General features: G+C 37.9%; 2 protein-coding genes across 3 annotated transcripts; one reads left to right on the top strand and one right to left on the bottom strand.

Moving 5' to 3' along the window:
- Positions 1-46: 46 nt before the first annotated feature.
- dcaf7 (ddb1 and cul4 associated factor 7) lies at positions 47-4195 on the bottom strand. Of its 2 annotated transcripts, none has more exons than XM_056753368.1 (7): positions 3700-4195; positions 3019-3177; positions 2675-2786; positions 2450-2568; positions 2135-2344; positions 1905-2022; positions 47-1293 (listed from the first exon to the last, which is right to left on the bottom strand). In XM_056753368.1, exons 1-7 carry the CDS (start codon positions 3835-3837, stop codon positions 1121-1123), a joined length of 1029 nt encoding a protein of 342 aa, XP_056609346.1. In that variant the 5' UTR covers positions 3838-4195; the 3' UTR covers positions 47-1120. The 2 variants fall into 2 exon arrangements, with proteins under 2 accessions (XP_056609346.1, XP_056609345.1); XM_056753367.1 differs by having other exon boundaries at positions 47-1297; positions 1906-2022.
- Positions 4196-4801: 606 nt separating this feature from the next.
- On the top strand, positions 4802-12084 carry ccdc47 (coiled-coil domain containing 47). The gene is made up of 13 exons (XM_056753830.1): positions 4802-4921; positions 6295-6587; positions 6667-6759; positions 6843-7017; positions 7097-7218; positions 8279-8344; positions 8544-8645; positions 8730-8840; positions 10142-10227; positions 10310-10368; positions 10455-10564; positions 10884-11051; positions 11131-12084. Exons 2-13 carry the CDS (start codon positions 6303-6305, stop codon positions 11209-11211), a joined length of 1458 nt encoding a protein of 485 aa, XP_056609808.1. The 5' UTR covers positions 4802-4921; positions 6295-6302; the 3' UTR covers positions 11212-12084.
- The last annotated feature ends 8552 nt before the right edge of the window (positions 12085-20636 follow it).

Raw genomic sequence — 20636 nt, 5'->3', positions numbered from 1 at the left:
ACACGGTCCTTTAAAGATTCATCACTGAAAGCTTTATGAAACAACAGGAGCTTAAGATTTTATTAATAGAAAAGCAACATGGCAGGACACACAGAACTACTTACAAATAATCACTCCATTAAAGAGCGCGAGATGAGGAACATGTTTTATACACAACCGCGCAAATTCACTTCTGATTTCAATTGTGACTAAAATAGTGGAATTACTACTACGTCATATTTTATAACGGAACATGGAGAAACCAAATTGCTTGCAATGCAAATAAGTCTGAAAAGGAGACACATTTGTCCTACCTGGTACATAATGTTTATATATGTATACATAACACATTTCACTTCGAGCACAAGCATGCTGAAAGGGATCTGACATTTTCAAAAAAATAACAAGAGAAAAAGGAGGAGAGGCTCTTCTCACAATCGATGAGCAGTGATATATCTTCAAATATAGTGTCCTGTCAAACACTGACATCAACACTACAACTAAACTCTTGAGTCGGCATCTGAAGGAGCATTTGTGAAGGTTTTGCAGAGTATACGCTGTCATATTAACCTGCATAATATTAAGGATGTTTAACAGTTCACCCAAAAATAGCCACTTTAAATAGTTTCTTGCGATATAAAAGAATGGCACCTTCCTGAAATTACAAAAAAATGTCAATTTTATGATCTGAAGCCTTTAAGCTATTAAATTCTGAAATATGTACAACCTAGTAAAAAGGTTGATTCGCATCACATCTCTCTTTGCAAATGTATACATCTATTCAATCCCGATTGTTTGTTAAAGAATAGCTCAAATACATAAACAGTACTATCAATCCCTACACAAATGGCCATAGAATAATCTGGTTACCATCCCATTATGAGGATTTACCATGGGGCATCAAGTAGGGAAACAGACCAAAATGAAATATTGTGTAGAAATACAGGCGCCTCATTCTTCCACACAAAAGATTTACACACGCTGTTCAGACCGTTGTTCCCAAAGGCCCATTAAGATCCTCTCCCACTTGAAACTACCGGACCCCAGAAACTTTACAAAACAAGTCTCTTCTCCGTTCCCCTCCTCTTCAAGACTCCAGCAAACGACCTTGAACCCGGCACACGGGAAGCACAGTGCTGCTTTACACCCGCAGGATCTCCAGACAGTTGTTGTAGCAGATGGCGATCCAGTCGGGCTGAGTGGAAGCCCACTGCACGTTGTTGATCTCACCTTCAGCCGTGTAGGCCAGGATGGGGTCTTCGATGGCCCGAGGCATCTGCTGAATGTCCCAGATCAGAGCCTGGTGATCGTCCGCTACAGTGGGAGTTAAAGAGAGGGGGCCAGGTAAAGAAGACTTGTATGAAAGTAATAAGTATATCAAATATGGTATAGCGATGCTGTGTGTGTGTGTAGGGTTGGATATCGTTTTAAATTTGGTGACTCTGATTCTGCTTATTGAATCCGGTCTTTATCGATTCTCTGTTCCAAAAATATTTGCAAATACTTCATCGTCCATTATCTAAACAATTATTTGTTGATAAAATACCGAATAAATTCATTTTTAAAAGTGATTGAATTAATCATTCAAATTAATATCATTTAAAATAAACTAGAATATGTTGTCCTGTAGCCTCCTGGATGTATTTAAAAAAATAAAGTAACAAACAGAACTGATTGTCTTTTTATCTCTATCTGTATTTTGTACCGGAGTGTCAGGCGCTAGTGGCAGACAGATACAACGGTAAAATGCTCAATGCCGTTCGCGAGTGATTGAAAAAGTCAGGAATCGATAAACAGAACCGAAGTGCGAGCGTCCTATTGAATCCCCGGTTCTTTGCAATTTGGAACCGGTTCTTAAATGGAACCCGTTCTCGATACTCAACCCTATGTGTGTGTATATTTATGTGGCTGGGTTGATTTCTAACCTGCTGTACATATGTGGCAGGAGGAGTGAGGAGCCCATGCAATGCCGTTTACACAGGCACGGTGATTATTGAGACGAGCCACCGGTGTGCACGGCACACGCACATCCAGAATCACAACCTGACAATGATTGAACAACATTACACAGCTTATCTCTGCATTTTCATTAATATTATACATTTTATCCTTATGAATAAAAGCTACTTATATGATTGAAAGAAAAAAAAGAGACCTCCATGCCATCCATGGCCATGGTGGCCAGGTAGTTGGGGTCCTGTTTGTTCCAGCAGAGGCGCAGCAGCGGGTGATGCTGAGGGTCCTCATAGATGATGGTGCTGTGCTCCAGATGGCGCAGATCAAACATGCGCACAGAACCATCTGCTCCTACAGATGCAAACATATCCCGCCCACCACCTGCGCGGCTGAAAGCAATGTCATAGACCTGCAAGCCAATACAAATACTTTTTAACTGTAACACCACACAAATCCATAGATCGTTTTTAACAGGCCGATATAAAACATTCACTATATTTGAGTTTACTCGTACCTCCTTGTCATGAGCGATTAACTGCGTTTTGACGTGGCCTGACACAAGGTTGACCCTTCCCAAAACCTGTCCCGTCTCTAGACCCCAGATTGTGCAGGTGGTATCAATGCTGGAGGTGCCTGTAAAATCAAAACATGCATTTATATGTACCAAACAGAACTATTGAAACAAATATAGAAAACATTTTCATCATCCATAAATATGCACAAGAGTGTGGTTTCTTACCCAGAAGATTAGGGTCCACTTCATTCCAGTCAAAAGAGGTCAGAGGTGCGCAGAAATCGGAATTCTTGTTGTTATTCAAAAGGCATTCCAGCCGGGTCTCTGTGTCATTCACCTGAACACACGATAACAACTCATGACTGTTGGGCTGTGAGTTTGTACAATTGCTTTGGATGGTTTTGAAATGGATTTGCTTTATAGCGGACATCCCAAACCTCCCTTCAATAACTCCTCCAACCATACAGAGAACTCTAGTCATCATCCAACAAAAAAAATCTGTCTATCTATTTTTCCTAACATGGAGCATCCTCTTTTTTCCTACTGTTGTGTAATTTTCCTCTGCTTACCCTCCATATCCGCAGGTAATCTCCACTGGTGGCCAGGAGGTCTGGATAGACTCCCTTGGTGTCAGGAATCCACATGATCTTTGTAGTGGGATACGGATGATCGAATGTGTTCCTGCATACAAACTCTGAGCTCTCCTCCTCAAGACCCACCAGTTGGACCTGAACACCACACAACAAATTAATGACACCGTTTACAATGATTGTACAAAGAAAAAATCTGAGATTCTGACAGCTGTCAGTTTAAAGCATATTTTATGGATGTATTAATAGATAATTAATGGGTTATTTTAAAGTAGACAAACAAAACATTTATGAATAAATTAAATGTTATCTATGTCTCAGTAGTGGGTTTGTGTTCCCTCTGGTCTATGTCAGACTCATGATTGTCTGTCATGTCATGTCATGTTGTCTGTCAATCACGAGTAACACTTTGCTAGGATAATGAATATTCTTTCATGACTTGCCTTTTACAACGATATATCACCCTATTATATTTTTTTACATACTGTTCACATTTTTATCCGCACTTCACTATTATTAATGATCACACATCGTGCGTTTTCACGTTCCTGTGTATATGATATACTACAGTCTCCAGGTTAACTGTAGATCTCAAGCAGACTGATTGTTTTGTAAACCGTGGTAATAAATCTAAGAAGAGACATGATGATGACGGTTTACCTTGTTGTTATATTCCTCGACGAAGCTACCGAGCGCCAAGCGAAAGCGCTTGTCGGGTCTGACGCTCCAATTCATGGCATAGACGGTCCATGGCGCCTCGTATTTGTAGATCTCTTTTCTTTTACCGTGCAACGACATTTTTAGTGCCTTAATCTGGTCGGTAAGAACAAGAACGAAGCAGGACGCTGAAAATAGCTCGTTTTGCAACGATCCCTCAGTTTCAGCACGAAATGCGGTCTTGGGTTTGTGCAGCGCGAGACAAAGAGAATGTCATAACAATCTCCCTCGGCAACGGCCGCGAATCCGACGATATGCGGTCTGATAGAACACAAAACCCAGACCCCAAAAAACTCAGATCACTCTAAAAATGAGATTTTAGATGTAAATAAAGGCCCATGATGCGCATCGTCCCAACGGTTTTAATTATAACTTTAGAAAGCCCCAAATAGGCCCGACCGCTCGTCTGCACATTTGGTCCGAGGATATTTGAATTTCAAAATAAAAGTCTGCATTAAAAACGGAATGGAGGCTTGTTGTCATATAGTATGGATTAAACATGTATTGATATAACGAGAAATGACATACATTTATATGTTTATTATTCACTGCATTAGCATTTTTTCACACTGAGCAGTGTTTCGTGTTCACAAAACATTTAAGCATCTAACCATTAAAAGGCAAGAGCAAATCATAATGATTTAAAAATCTTTAACATCTGCTAATTCAGTAAATATTAAAGATATTAAGGCTACATTTTCACAAATTGTTTTGAAATGTATGTGCATATTTATAAATATATGCAAACGGTGAATAAAAATGACATAAGATGGGTTTTCACAGACAGGGTCACACAAATTTATAATTATATAATAATCACATTATAAAATTATAATTTACAACATTTATAAAGCACACAATTACACTTTAATTTATGATAAACAAAATAGACAATTAGCTTAATACAATTACTAAACCAAACAGTTTTTAAATAGCTCTAGCTATTCATTAATACCGTAATATTTCAGGAATAGCACATGGCTAAATAATAATGGATTAATCATTTATTAGAGTCCCATAAACTCCTCGTTCTTTTCTTATCCTTGTTGTCAAGGCCTCGCGAAGCATTGTGGGTAGATTCGATCAGATGACCCTCGAATCCACTGAGGGCTGCAGCGTCTCTCTGCTAACTATTAGCTGCTGAAGGAATCACTACTATTTAAAGGTAACTTATATGATTTATAGCGTTATTGTTGTTTTTTACAAATAAATCATGTGAGATGAAATGATCAACGTTGACACAGCGCAGCAGAATTGTTGTGTTTGTATTTTTAAGGTAAAACGTGTAGGGGCGGCTGTTAGCATGCTAATATGCTAACATTCATACTATTAATATGAATGTAATGTTAGCAAGAGTAATGGGGGATGGGGTAGTTGGCTGAATAGCTTTTTCTCCCCCGTCAAATTTAGGTTTTACCTCTTATATGACATGATACACGTGGTGAATATGTCAGATCTGTTTACCAGTTGTTACTCGATTGTATAAATGTTAGTTTAGAGAAGGATTGGCGCTTGGTTGAAGAACAGCCGCTCTGCCAAGCGTTTCACTAGTTTTTGCCAAGTTTAAAGGTTGAAGTCGGTTAAAATGTAATAACACTCTTAACTCCCCTGAAACTACGTTTTGCTCTTTCGAGTACTTGCACTAATATCAGCCCATGACAGGTGAAGCATGACAGCCGCTTATAGCTCTGTGACACTACAAGGTGCAGGAAACTGGTCGTCTCGGCAAAAGCCATTACTGTGGTACATCTGTTCTGATTTACGCTCTGTTTTGTCACCATTTACACTTCGTGGACCACACATTTAATATCCTATTGTGTTGGAAATATACGTAAGGGAAGTTGTTGAGTATTTGTATGGACACCTGATTCCTCTGTTTTAACCAACTTTACTATTTGCTTTGAGAGACTGTCAAAGCTGTCAATCTATCATTTTTAGATGAACTTTTCGTTTTATGTATACCATCAATCAGACTACGTCATGTGATTTAATGAAGTCTTAGCCAATTAAAAACTCATTTCAGTGAAGTCTAAGGCTTAGGCTTTCACAATAAATCTCTTGAAAGATTACCAGCCCTCCCCCATCTCACTATGCTAACAGTAGTACACTATTAATCTATGTCGGTTTCAGCCATATTCCATTGTTCGAATGAAAAACTTTTGTATTTGATAACATAAAACATTATAATTGAAGCCATGTTTGCTGTAGCATCCCATTTTTACGGTTTCTCCTAAAGAAGTATTTAAGGGAAAAGCGCTTATTGCCCTCACTTCTTTGCAGTATAAACAATAATTTATAAACTGCCCTAAACATATTGAAAGGACTATAGGCTTTTTCTTGTAACGAAAGTGTTTATGTATATACACCCTTAATGTACCGAGGTTGTCAGGCTATTCTCGCACATTTACTGTGTTGTTTGTTTGTTCTTGTTTACCAACATTCTTGTTTGTTTCCCTGCGACTGTATATAACCGCAGTTGACAATGTTGTCTAACTAAAACAAAAGTGTTCAATTTGGTTGTTTTTCTGTTTAATGCAGGTTGAACCATGAGGCACCTGCTCTTTCTCCTCCCAGCCCTACTTGTGCTCCTGGCCCTGCCGGACACTAGGGGGCGCTACAACGACGACTTTGATGATGGTGAGGACATCGCAGAGTTTGATGACAATGACTTTGCTGAATTCGAGGATGTCAGTGAGGACCCGGCAGTAGATGTAGAGAAAGAACCGCCCCCACGAGCAGCCCCCTCATCAGCACCTGTAGAGGACGATGAAGACGAAGCCACAGTGGAGAACGAGGACGGCCAAGATGAGTTTGAGGATGCGGATGGGCAGGTGAATATTTGATGTTTATTGATTTGTAGAACTAAAAAAACATTGTTGATTGTCTATCAAATGAAACTTGTTGTTATAGGATCAAGACATGTACAGCAAGTATGACAATGAGGAGTTTGAGGGCTACGAGAAGTCCAACCCATCTTTCAAAGATACACTAATATACAGAGAGGTAAAAAAAGCGAAAATTTGATACAATTTTACTGTATTACTGTATACGACCTATACTGAGCTGACCTCATGTGCCTTCCACAGGTCCCAGCGCACCTGCAAAACAGCTGGGAGAGTTACTACATGGAGATCTTAATGGTCACTGGTCTTCTCGCCTACATTATGAACTACATAATCGGAAAAAACAAGAACAGTAGGCTCGCCCAGGCCTGGTTTAATTCCCACAGAGAACTTCTCGAGAGCAACTTTGCCCTAGTGGGTAAGCAGACCTCTTTGCGTGGTCTAGTGTCTTTCTTGAAGTCCTATGTTTTCTGATTCTCTGATGTCTTTATTTTCAGGGGACGATGGCACCAGTAAGGAGGCCACCAGTACAGGAAAGTTAAATCAGGAGAATGAGCACATCTATAACTTGTGGTGCTCAGGGCGTGTGTGCTGTGAAGGGATGCTGATTCAGCTTAAGGTAACATGCATGTGAGAGTGCTGGGTAGTGTTGTCACGGTACCAAAATTTCAGTAATCGGTACCAATACCAGTTAAATTCCACGGTTCTCTGTACCAAAGCAAAACACCAACAGATGCCAATTGAAAGACTATTTTATTAATAAAGCTCATTGTTAATATAAATGTATAAAAAGCAATGCCATATTGTAAACATGAAGTTTAACTCAATTTTTGCTGAAACTGTTGTGTGCTCACTGGGGCCTTTTATGCTGATGAACATCCTCAGTCTAGTGCTGTATAAGACAAATAGAATAAACTTCCGTAAGTCAACTGACTGAACAAACATGCATATGCAATATTAAAACAAACCTCAGTTTTTATACTGCATTTACACAAGATTACTTACAATAAGGTAACTGTTTATTAAAAAACGAATTGCAACAGAGATGTTTCTTTATTAGGTTTAAAAGGCCACTAGAAATAATTTATCCAATTTATATCCATAGATTTTGTATAGGCCTAAATAAATAAGGTACTGTAAACCCCATCATGTCCTCCCATTAATGTTACCCCATTACAGTTATAGAAGCATTAAATAATTAAGACCCTTGACTGGATCAGCATTGGCGCTAACAAATAAACAGGCAAACAGGGACGTTTATTTTAATGTAACCTTTAATTTAACATATGCTACAATGTTCATAATGCATACGTGAAGAGAATTTGAAACTGACCAAGTTAACTTGTTTACTTAAATCCAAATGCTTCCTCCTTTCACCACAAAACTGTGCATTTTCATCATGATATGACTTTAATCTGAAGTATTTCTGTGCGCATCTCTTGTGGATCGTAGCCTTGCTTATCCGCTGATCACTTCTTAATGCGTCAATAAAAAGTTTCCGACAGAGCATCAGTACCCGGTTGACCCAGGATGGCGGTGGTACCGGGTCTTATTAAAATTAGGAACCGCCAAGTTTTTTATTTTTAGGTACCGTCTTGGACGCGAAGTACCGGGACTTTTGACAACACTAGTGTTGGGTAGTTAACTTGGGATTTACAATGTTTCATTTTATTCTGCAGTTTCTGAAAAGACAGGACCTGCTGAATGTGCTGGCAAGAATGATGAGACCAGTCGGTGATCAAGTGGTAAGGACTCACGCTGTATTTCAATTGGGGGTAACAACACATGTGATCGATTCCCAGAGAATGGGCTGATAAAATTCATACATCAAATGCACTCTTAAGCCATTTTGGATACAAGTGCGCAGTAGAATGTGTCTTTGAACCATGACACCTTTTCAGTCTCTGAAATGACCTCACTTCTTTTTCCACTCATTCTCCACAGCAAGTTAAAGTAACTCTGAATGATGAGGACATGGACACTTTCGTGTTTGCTGTGGGGAGTCGGAAGGCCATGGCACGAATGCAGAAAGAGATGCAGGACCTTGTGAGTCATTCAATTCTTCTCTGGCACAGGTGTGTGTGTGAGTATTTATGTACTGACCTGCTATCTTTTTCTGTCTTTTTACAGAGTGAGTTCTGTGGAGATAAGCCCAAGTCAGGGTCAAAATATGGCCTCTCTGACACTCTGTCCATCTTGTCAGAGATGGGAGAGGTCACGGATGGAGTGATGGACAGCAAGGTAAGCGCTGAACATCACAACTGAGGCATAGAACAAACAGGAGCTGCGTCAGAATTCATTCAAGCATTCACTAATCTCTATATAGCGAATGCAAAATACTCCACTAAATGGGGAAATAGTGAATGAAAATGAGTGAACGATTTTGGACACTGACGTATATAGCCTGCGTAGGACAGTCACGGACATTAGTCATAACCCTTAGTTTAAATTACACCTGCGTGGCATTGTTTTGTTCAAGTTCATTTTCATCTTATTTGACATGTTTATTAGGCAATTCGTTCACAATAAAGAGAACAAACCATATGTTTTCACGTTTATATAATATTATGCTTATTTATTACATTTAATTAATTCAGTTATTTTATTCTTAAAAAAATAAAGCACTACTGGCAATACCAATCAATTAATCTGTTTATTTTAAAACAAGACAAAACAAGTGTATAATCATACGTTCCTGGTATTAATGGTCACTCCTCCAGCTGATTCTTAACAGGCGGTTAATTCAAATTGTATCATGGGAAAGAGTGAGTGAGTGAGTGTACATCGGATGTGGGTAAAAAGTTTAAACGAAGTTGGGGATTTAAGTAGTTCACTGATGCTTCGGACACCACTACAAAATGACAGACACCTGAAATAGTGCACTAAACAGGAGATAGGTAGCAGTTTCAAACACAGCCAGGATCATTTCATACTGGAAATATTAAATAGACTATATGCATGCGGGAGTTCCGCGTTTCACAGTAAGCGCCTTAGGCAGTTTCCGGTTGGGGAGACCTAAAGCAGAGAGAAATGGAAAAATGTGAAAATAGTTCAATTTGACAGATGCTGTTCATTGTGCCACACAGCTGCCGTATATTGAAGTGCTGTTCTACCGTTTTTGAAAGTCTAGTTTCATAAGTTAACGTTTCGTTATAACATTCGAGTACGGTAGAACGCCACTTCTGTATACCACTGCTGGGTGCCGCAATTTACAGCAAGTGCTAAATTTAACTATTTTCTCCATTTCTCTCTGCTGTAAGTCTCCCCAATCGTGGGTCTTACTGTGAAACACAGAAGTCACGCATGAATGGAGCCCATTAGCACTCACCTATGTAAAAATGTCATCCCCTTTAAAGGGATACTTCACACAAAAAGGAAAATTTTGTCATTACTCACCTTTGAGTTGTTCCAAATCTGTTCCAAATCTTTTTTCTCATGAACACAGAGAAAGATATTTGGAAGAATGCTTATATCCAAAGAGATCTTGCCCCCCATTGACTCCCTTCACCAGTGTTTAAGTGTAATTTCTTTCTTTTTTTCAGATGGTAAATTACCTCACCAGCAATGCTGACAAGATCGAGTCCATCCATTTTTCAGACCAATTTTCTGGTCCAAAAGTTATGCAAGAGTAAGGATTTTTTGTTTGAATAAATTGTGGATAGAAATACTTCACTGTCAAACACACTTATACAATGAATTAATTATTTTAGAGAGGGTCAGCCCTTAAAGCTGCCTGAGACCAAGAAAACACTGCTGTTTACATTTAACGGTAAGACAAGTTGAAAAAATACATGACATTGTAAATTTGTGACAATGTAAGAAGTCAATTAGCTTATTACTGACTATTCTCTTTAGTGCCTGGGATGGGTAACACATCTCCCAAAGATATGGACAGTCTGCTTCCTCTGATGAACATGGTGATCTACAGCATTGATAAAGTCAAGAAGCTTCGTCTCAATAGAGAGGTGAGTGCACATGTACAGGAAGTGATGTTGAATCAAAGGAGTTCACCTTCAAAATGAAAATGTTGTCATTATTTACTCACTCTTACTGTATGACTTTCGTTCTTTTGCAAAAACAAAAGAAGATATTTGGAAAAATGTTGGTAACAGCACAGCCTTCAGAATTCAGTTCTGCTGTATCAAGAAAATGTGGGGATGTTAACAACATTCTTCAAAATATCTTCTTTTGTGTCATACATGTTTGAAATGACAAGAGAGCATGTAAATGATGTAAATGACCATTTCACACATTTCTAAGGTGTAATTGTACTTGTGTGTTTAGGGCAAGCAGAAAGCAGATCGGAACCGCGCTCGTGTGGAGGAGAACTTCCTGAAGCAGACACATTCTCAACGTCAGGAGGCTGCTCAGACGCGCCGGGAAGAGAAGAAGAGAGCGGAGAAAGAGAGGATCATGAATGAGGAGGATCCTGAGAGACAACGCCGCCTAGAGGTGTGTGCAGATTGAGTTATTGTTTTTTTTTTTACTTGGATGTAATTTAAGCTTAAAGCATGCTTTTGTGCTCCCCTAGGAAGCCTCCCAACGTCGTGATCAGAAGAAGATTGAGAAGAAGCAGATGAAAATGAAGCAGATCAAAGTGAAAGCCATGTGAAAAGAGACACTCGCACACACTAGTCATTAGAGAGAATGTACCATTTCTTCCGTAGCTCTTGCTTGCACCTGCCAACGTACACTCTCATACAAAGTCTTAAATGAATGTGCATGCCATTCTGTTGGCTGCTACTTTACCCACAGAAATGCTCTGTTCAATCAGGAGAAGGCAGCTGGTTGTTAAGGAGTAAATATGATCTTTAAAAGACAACTAGATTGGAGATTTGTTAAAAAAAATCATTTTACAGCATGGGTGTTTGCTTAATAATTGCATGGCAGACTTGAATTGCATAAATCTTGAGCATGTTGGCAAAGTATTATGTTGCTTTGCTGCAGTTTTTGCCATAATTTGGTCTTCATCAATCGGTCCAATCGGTTGTCTTTAAAGTTCAGTAAAACCCTCCTTAACAGAGATTTGTCAAGAGGACCTGTGTTTTCATCTGATTCGAATCAGAGGTTTAATTACATTTCCGCTATTCTTCTTTTAAAGGTGAAATCAGGGAGTACTTTTAAAAGGAGCTGGGTGGATTAGAAACCGTTTTGTAATATAGTGCTTCCTTATACTTTTTTCTAACAATTCATAATTGCAGCTGTTTTATAGAATCAGCAATAGACACTGTTTTTGTCTTTTCTCTATTTTTGTCTCTCTTTTTTTTTAATGAGCACAGACCCACAAAACATGTCACTGTCAGGGCAGCACAAACTCCTCCTTTATATCTATTTAATACAAGTGAATTTTTAATTTATCTTTAAGTTAAAGGTTGATCAGACCTGATCCATGAGCTTATATTTTGTTGATGTAACCCTATTTTTCTCTAACATTTGTTTGTGAGATGGATTAAAACTGAATAAAACTGAAAATGTTAATAATTGCTTTTGTTTGCCTCACTGACTCATTTAGGTGAAATGCACAAAGAGTCAAGGAGAACGAAGGGAAGCATTGTAACATTGACAGATATTTAGCGAAGAAATGCAATATTTACAATAAAATACAATACACTACACCCATATAAATGATAAAAAAGTAGATTTATGTGGGGAAGAGGGTTATTGATGTGTACATGACAATACTGTGAGTTACTATAGAAACTAGGCAATTTTGACTAACATTGTATTTTTTCAAGATTCAAAGGAGCTTTATTGGCATGATAAAAGAAAATTTACATTGCCAAAGCACAAGATTAAATATAAACATGCAGAAATACAGATTAAGATAAAAAATAAGATAGAATAAAATTAAAAGTCTATAAGTAAAACTATATATATATATATACATCTCAGTATAAACAGAAAAAGAGTTTTAATTAAAGTTCTCAATGAGGGTGATAGTGTCAGTTTGTGTGTGTTGTGTTGTCCTGTCAGTGTTGTTTTGTGTTGTGCAGGTTGTTCTTTGGTCATGGCAGGACTTGACATATCTTGCAGCCAGGTTTGAGCTTCTTGAGTTTTCTCCCAGTATGTATGAGATCTTGTCCTTTTGTTGAAACTGGTCAAAGTCTTTGTGTAAGTTTGTAAACTGGGTGAAGAATGTTTCTCTGATGTGTGTGTAGTTGGGACAGGAGAAAGTGCAGCTCTGTTTCCACTTGATTGTGTGTGCAGTGTGGACACAGTCGCTCTTCTCTCGGTGTCCATGTGTGTCTGTGTCTGCCCGTCTCTACAGTGAGCTGGTGATCACTGAGTCTGTACATGCTCAACACTTTTCTTAGTTTAGGGTCTGATACGCTTGTGAGGTATTCTGACACTTTATATTCTCTCTTTAGTGACAGATAGCATTCCAGTTTACTTTGCTGAGCTGTTGCTTCTGTCCAGTGTTTGAGATATTTCTCTTTTTTTGTTTTGATCATTTGGTTTAGTCTGGCTGGGGTTTGGGGTTGACTTGGGCATGTTTGGGGTTGTAGAGTTAGTTGTGAGATCAGTTGGATGAAGGGGTTTCTCTCTGGGCTCAGCTCTTGATGGTCTAAGGCTTTGTGATGGAGTGTGTCTGTGTCGCTGTTCTTTAGGTGTGTGTAGAATTTTAAAGCTCTTTTTTTGTATTGTAATGATTAGAGGATACAGTCCTAATTCTGCTCTGCAGGCGTTGTTTGGAGTTTTTTTCTGTACCCGTAGAATGTTTTTACACATTTCTGTTTGCAGAATCTCTATTGGGTGTTTGTCCCATCTGCTGAACTCTTGGTGGGCGAGAGGACCCCAAACCTCACTTCCATACAGCGATTGGTTCTATAATTGATTGTATTATTTTCAGCAAGATTACGGTTGGGATGTCAATTTTAATATTCTTTTTGATTGCGTAAAAGGCTCTTCGTGCCTTGTCTCTCAGGTCATTTACAGCCTTGTTTAAGTTTCCGGTGTTACTTATGTTATGTTACATACCATTTTTTCTGGTATGGACGTCAATAGTGGCCACAAACTGTTTGGTTACAACCTTTCTTCCAATTCTCTCTGTGTTCATCAGAACCAAAAATGTATGATGAATAACATCTTGAGGGTGAGTAAATTAAACATTTTTTTTATTTGTGTGTTAACTATGCAATCAGAAGCATGTATAAAGGATGAATGTTATCAGGTCTGTTCAGTGTCTGTATAAATCGTATTCAAAAAAATCTATACATGCATCTAAAAGCTCTTTTTTTATCATACACTAACGTGATAAACACATTTAAAGTACAAATTTCCATTTTAATGTAATGTTTTCCTGATTTTCTAATAACATAAGAAACTTAATGATTTGTTCCCACTATCAGTTAGGAAGTAAGCAGAGGATTACTAAAGCATAATTGAAACAATCTTCATTCTTTAAACAGTAAATATAATACAAGATTAACAGAGTCCAGTAATATTTTGAAATGCAACTAAACAATGTGTAGCTATTGCTTTCAGTTTCCCCATGTTATGAAAAAATATCAGGGGTGCTACAAACTCAGAAACCTTAACTACCGTCAAAAGAGGTAAAACTTGACACTGCAAACTTTCCTGTTCCATCTTTACCACTATGTAAATTGATAAAAAGCAATGAGGAATGAAGTAAAACATTAGTATGATCATGCTGTTTAGAACAAACCGGACGGCGCTCTGTTTGATTTTATCTGGTTGTGCGTTCTGGCTGTTTTTTCCAGGCCGAGCAGTGCGTAAAACTATCAGTGCAAATAAGCAACAAAAAAAACTAATAGGCAATGGGACAAAACAAGAGGTCAGGAGTAACGGATGATACATACTAGTATCCAAGATGACTGTTACTATCCCCAGGGTGACGGAATACACCCAAATAAAGGTACAGTACATGTGTGCCAGCCTTTGTTTTGTGGAAGTGTTCAGGACCACATACATTATAGGATGCACAACAGCCATGTACAAGTCTATGGACATAGCAGCAAAGAAGAAGGAGCCTCCTGAAAGACTGGAGCCCTGTAATGCCATGATGTATTCCTGTTTGATTCCTGTCACACCTCCTAGATTCCGTACGATGAGAAGCAGAACTCCAATGTAATAGAGGAAATGTATGCAGCATAGATGGAAAAAAAAGATCACACTCAAGGAAAATGGAGAGGAATTTCCTGGATTTGAAGGTGTCCTACATTGTCCCATAAATTCCACAATCACAAAGACGAGTATTGGAAGGTTAACAACAACCATTAAAATGTCAAAAACAGCCATGACTGGATTGTAAAATTCTGTGCAAAGCTGGTTCTGGGATGAAAGGTTTGACAAATTCCCATTTACACCCAAAAGTGTGTAAGTGGAAGAAGTGTTTGTTGTCCACATCTCCATCCTTTCACCTTCAGTGTCTGGAAGCGTGATCCATGAAGGTAGAGTTCAGGAGGAAGATTTTTATAGAGGGATTTGTCCGTGATATATGTCTCTGTCATCAATAAAATGTCACAGATTTGCATTAGGTAGATCAAAGCACCATTTGCAAAACCAACAAATTTCCAATTTGCTGCTTCACAACGTACACCTGTTTCTCTCAAAACACTTTGATCTAAAGAGACAGCCGCATAAAGACCGACATGATGAATTCCTCTGTTGGTTAATGCTGGTGCACAAGAATATCAAGAATATCAACTTACAACAGAACATAGCAGTTGAGGGAATAAATAATGCGTACCAACTGAATTCAGCCCTTTTGTATAAAGATACACATAATACACACCTTGTGTAACTTGTTACAGTTACATATAAAGACATATTAATCATGTTACAGTTACATTAAAAAAAAGGAAAATCCTATCAGGATGACAATGGTTTCATTTAAAACAAAGTAAATCAATAATTTGGAATAATAATACTTATTTTTGAGTGCTGCTTGTTCTGTTGTCAGTGACGACTCGCGTGAATCACCTGCTGGCGTATGCGTCAACAACAATTCAATTCAAGGAAATTTCACAGCTCTTTAAAATATATATATTTTTATATTTCTTTTTAAAGGAGCAATGTGGAGATTTTAAAGCACTACAGTGGCTCGACAGGACTAAGATGTCATCACATTTTTTGGTGAGGTGCTGCTGATAATACCCTTTGCATGGTTTCCATCAATGCGACACATCATCAGTTGTGCACCTCAGCCTCATTGGATGTTTTGGTTCTTTATCACAAGACACCCACAGCCAAGGGAGGCCCACCACAGATTGATGAGACCTGGGTGTGTGTCACATTGTTATAAGGTCATCTGGCAGCCCATGCTGAGTCCATCCACCTAAACCACAACCATTGGCTTCTTTTTTCTGCACCACTAGCCAGTACTTGATAATCCTCCACTGGACCTGTCCTCTCAGAGTGACCTATTTGTCAGCTATGGTGACCTTAACCCTTCCAGTGATTAGTGAATGAAACATACAGAAGAAGCAGTGGGCAGCTACCACTGCATCTCAAAGGTACAACAGTCGTTACCTGCCAGCCCTGAGAATCCAACCGGCAACCTTCTGGTCACGAGTCCGACTCTCTAACCATCAGGCCATGACTACCCAAACTGCTTATGTATGCTTAGTGCCACCCGGTCCCGTGTGACATCATTACGATGCATTACCAAAATCAACACAACCACACACGCCAACTAGTTGGCTAAGGCTGTTATAGCCCCCTCATTTGTTACTGTAACGGAGGACATTTAAAAGTACCTCCCAAGTCTGGTTACATAAATTATGTTACATTGTAGTATTTCATATTCTGACAAGTTGACTTTTGAAATTAATCTTTTTTCTTTTGCATAAATCCAGGTCTGTGACATTTGAAAAATATATATGGTTTCATTTGATTATTGTCTGGGCATATTTATCTACCAGGAAGTATGGCTTTTGAAAGGATGTACTCTGCCATTTTAAACAAATATGTTGGTCACAAAACAATGCAACATTTAAGAGTTACTGATGTCTATAGCCTTATGTGCAAATACTGGTCTGTAAGTGACCACAACATCGCCCCATATTGTCAAAGTGGCACACACAACATGGAGATTCAATTGCATTTCTTATTCTCCTAAATGTTGAAAATAATACGTCCAGTTTTCTATTTTATGAGTATTAAATTAGATTTCACATAACTTCCAGTTCAATCAGATATCTATTACACAAAAGATGTCTCCTCATTCGCACGGGATTACTATTATCTGGGGACCTCGTGTGATTTAGAAATGACCTCCCCACATCTGTATTTTGAGTTGACTGTGTGTGGTACCTAAATTTGTGATTGTACAATTTGTGCTACTAACTCAAAAATCTGTGTAGTCTGTGTGTAGCAGTCTGCAAAACATAACAACATAACATATTGGCATTTTACTGTAAATGTACAGTAAATAATCGTATGGTCATGTATGACACATAATGCAATAATACACATCATTTTATACACAAACCACTAGAGAAAAACAATTTTGGTATAATCCCACTCTTAGCCCCACAGCGCCCTATTGACAGGTTAGAATAAATCTCCTCCATAAACCAGATGCTCATCTGCTTTATTGGATTAAGAATGACAACAATTATAACATTTATGAAAAAGGCAGCCAACTGACTTTACAGTTTATAGCGTTAAATTATACATCATTATAACAATAATTTAAATATAGTATGACATGATAGGGTGAATTCTAATTCATCAAAATGCAATTTTGACTTCTGCGATTTATTTTGATATCTATCTAACACATTAGATCAACACATTACATTTTTCTGCAATCCCTAAAATGTTTTCTTACCACACCAGAAGAAAGGATGTAGATATTATACAAGCAAGCAAGCAAAAAAAAAGGATAATCTTGGACATGTGTATTATAGACCTAAAAAAGCCTATTCATTTATGCATGCCAATCACAATATCACAATTTCTTTAAAGCATGTACAAAAGCAAAAAATGACAAGTACAGATCTCAAAAAGAAAATGGATATTCCAATACTTCTTTCTTTACACATGCAGGATTAACAATTTACTGTGTGGTTAAACAGTGTATTAACAATAAAAAACAACTAAAATTTAAGCAACAATTTTATTAACAGATTATTCATTCGGTTATTCAAATTATGCATTAAAATTGGGGCTACTCAGGGAACAAACACTTAATGCAGGTTAGAGAGACCTATCATCATCTATCTAATGTTAAAACCTCCCGTAATCCATATTAACACCCATTTCTCCTTCGGACATATATGTGACCCTGGACAACAAAACCAGTTTTATGGGTCGATTTTTTCAAATTGAGATTTTTACATAATCTGAAAGCTGAATAAATAAGGTTTCTATTGATCTATGATTTGACTGAGAAACAACCGTTTAAAACTCAGGAATCTGAGAGTGAAAAGAAATCTAAATATTGAGAAATTTGCCTTTGAAGTTTTAATCAGAGGCATTCTGGCAGGCCATCCACTCACAAAAATAACGTTTTTATATATTTAAGGTAGGAAATTTACTGAATATCTTCATGGAACATGATCTTTACTTAATATCCTAATGATTTTTGACGATAATTTTGACCCTTACAATGTATTTTTGTCTTTTACTAAAAATGTTCCCGAGCTACTTAAGACTAGTTTTGTGATCCAGGGTCACATATTAGCTCTTGTCATTGGATTTATGAAATCCATAAATGCACATTTCCCCCATTTGAAGACTGTCCGAGATTACCCACATTTGACAATGTGGGACAACACAAAATGTTTGAAAGAAAAAAAACTAAAACAAATTTTCAACACTTTAATACATATTTTGCTGCTAGAATAGGTCACAAACATAATTTTACAGCAATTATGAACATTTTCTTTTTTTGACAGATTTATGTCCATAACATTAAGTCAGAATCCTATGTCACTGACCTTTGTAATGCAATTCCAGGGGAGCTCTTGATTGACAAGTGCCCCGCCCCTTTCTGATGCAAACTTTTACAAAGCAGCTTCACTAAAACATATACCAGAGGAAAGGAAATGGAAAACAGGTTTGAGCATCGGTTCTGTTGGGTGTGTTTATTTCCAAGTCAACAGGACTTGATGTAATCATTCAAGTCACATGACATCCATGCTAAAATACCAGAAAAAGTCCTGTTGACTTGGAAATAAACACACCATGAAAATGAACATTTAAACAGCATGAGCAAAATAACAACATGACTGCAGGCCAACACATAATATAAAATAATAGTGTACAGCAGAGGACGCTCTCTGTCTACTTTTGAATTTCAAGAAAATCTTTAATATTAATTCTGATTCACTAATTGAAGTTAACATATATATTGCAATTTATGTGGAGTTCTCTAACCTAGAATTTGTGACAATGTGAGACAATGTGAATGCGGGTGTCTCTAAGGTGCCTTACAGTTCCCATAAAGTACTGAAATCATATTAAGTGTCAAATCTTGAAGCAAGCATATTTTAGTCAATTAAGAGTGGTTTAGCACTTATAACGTACTATAAGTATGATATGAATAGTAGCAAAGTGAATCACAATAGTAGAAGCTGAATTTCTGCAAAATGGCACATTCAAAGGGCACCTCCTTAGTATGGTCCAGGATAATTTAGAGTTGTTAATCTTACCTTTCAATGCAATTCCGAAAAACAGTTAACCAATGTTTAGCAGCTGCTATCAGTTTTCTTGTATTATACATAAAGAACAGTGATGCTGCTAAATCAGCAGTCTGCATAAGTAACAATAGAGGTAAAACATGACATGGCAAACTTTCCCATTCAATCTTTTTCAATGCAGTGTAAATTAATAAACAGCTGTAAGGAAGACTGTGAAATGCTAATGTGATCATGGCTATCTTAATAAACCTGACAGCACTCAGTTTGGTTTTATCTTGTTTTGAGTCCTGTCTGTCTTTTCCAGGCCGAGCAGTGTGTAGGGCGATCAGCACAAGTATACAGCAAAAGACACTAACAGGTAATGGAATGTAAAAAGAGGTCATGAGTAACGGATGATACATACTTATATCAAAGACCACTTTTACTATTGCCAGTGTGATGGAACACACCCAAATAAAAGTGCAACATGTGCATGCCATCGTTTGCCTTGTGGAAGTCTTCAGGCCAATATACATTACTGGATGGACCACAGCCATGTACAAGTCTATTGACATGACAGCAAAGATAACCGAGACTCCGATCCGACAGCTGTTGTGAAATGCTGCGAGGTATTCCAGTCTGATTCCTGTTACACCTCCGAGATTCCGAATGATGATAAGCTGAACTCCAATCAAATGCAAGAACTTTACGCAGCACATATGGAATAAAAAGATGTCGCTCATGGAAAATGGAGATGAATTTCCTGGATTGGAAGATGGCCTGCATTCTTTAACAAGAGGTTCCACAATCATATAGAGGACTGTCGGGAGATTAAAAACAAGCAATAAGATGTCAAAAACAGCCATGACTGGATTGTAAAATCCTGTGCAAAGCTGGTTCTGGGATGAAAGGTTTGACAAATTCCCATTTACACTCAGAAGAGTGTTAGTAGAAGAGTTGTTTGTTGTCCACATCTCCATTCTTTCACCTTCCGAATCTGCAAATATGATCCATGAAGGTGGAATTCAGAAGGAGTTTTATAATGAGCCATTTGGCCATGATTTATTTCTTTGTAATCCACAAAATGTCACAGATTTGCATAACATCAAAGGACCATTTGAGAAACCAACTCATTTACTAAACTTTACATATGACATAAATGCATAAGAAGTGCTCTCAAATTAGATAATGCTAGCAAACCAGAATGTCTGTAATGTTCACCTGCATGGACATATTACAGTAAACAATAAAGCTTATGAGTTGCAATGGAACAGTATCGCAATGTCTTATGTTAACAGAGTTGTCCCTTTTACAGTTCATTCATGTGCAGAATATAATGGAGAATAGACCATGCAGTTGACTTCTTTCCTAGCCTGCACTGTAGATGCAAATTCAGTGTGAATTTACATGAGACATAAGGTCATGAGAATGTGATTCCACCAAAACTAAT

The sequence above is a fragment of the Triplophysa dalaica genome, chromosome 7, assembly GCF_015846415.1.
Source record: "Triplophysa dalaica isolate WHDGS20190420 chromosome 7, ASM1584641v1, whole genome shotgun sequence".
Classification (NCBI taxonomy): domain Eukaryota; kingdom Metazoa; phylum Chordata; class Actinopteri; order Cypriniformes; family Nemacheilidae; genus Triplophysa; species Triplophysa dalaica.
Note: the sequence above shows the minus strand (reverse complement) of the source record. Positions and strands in the feature narration are given on the sequence as shown.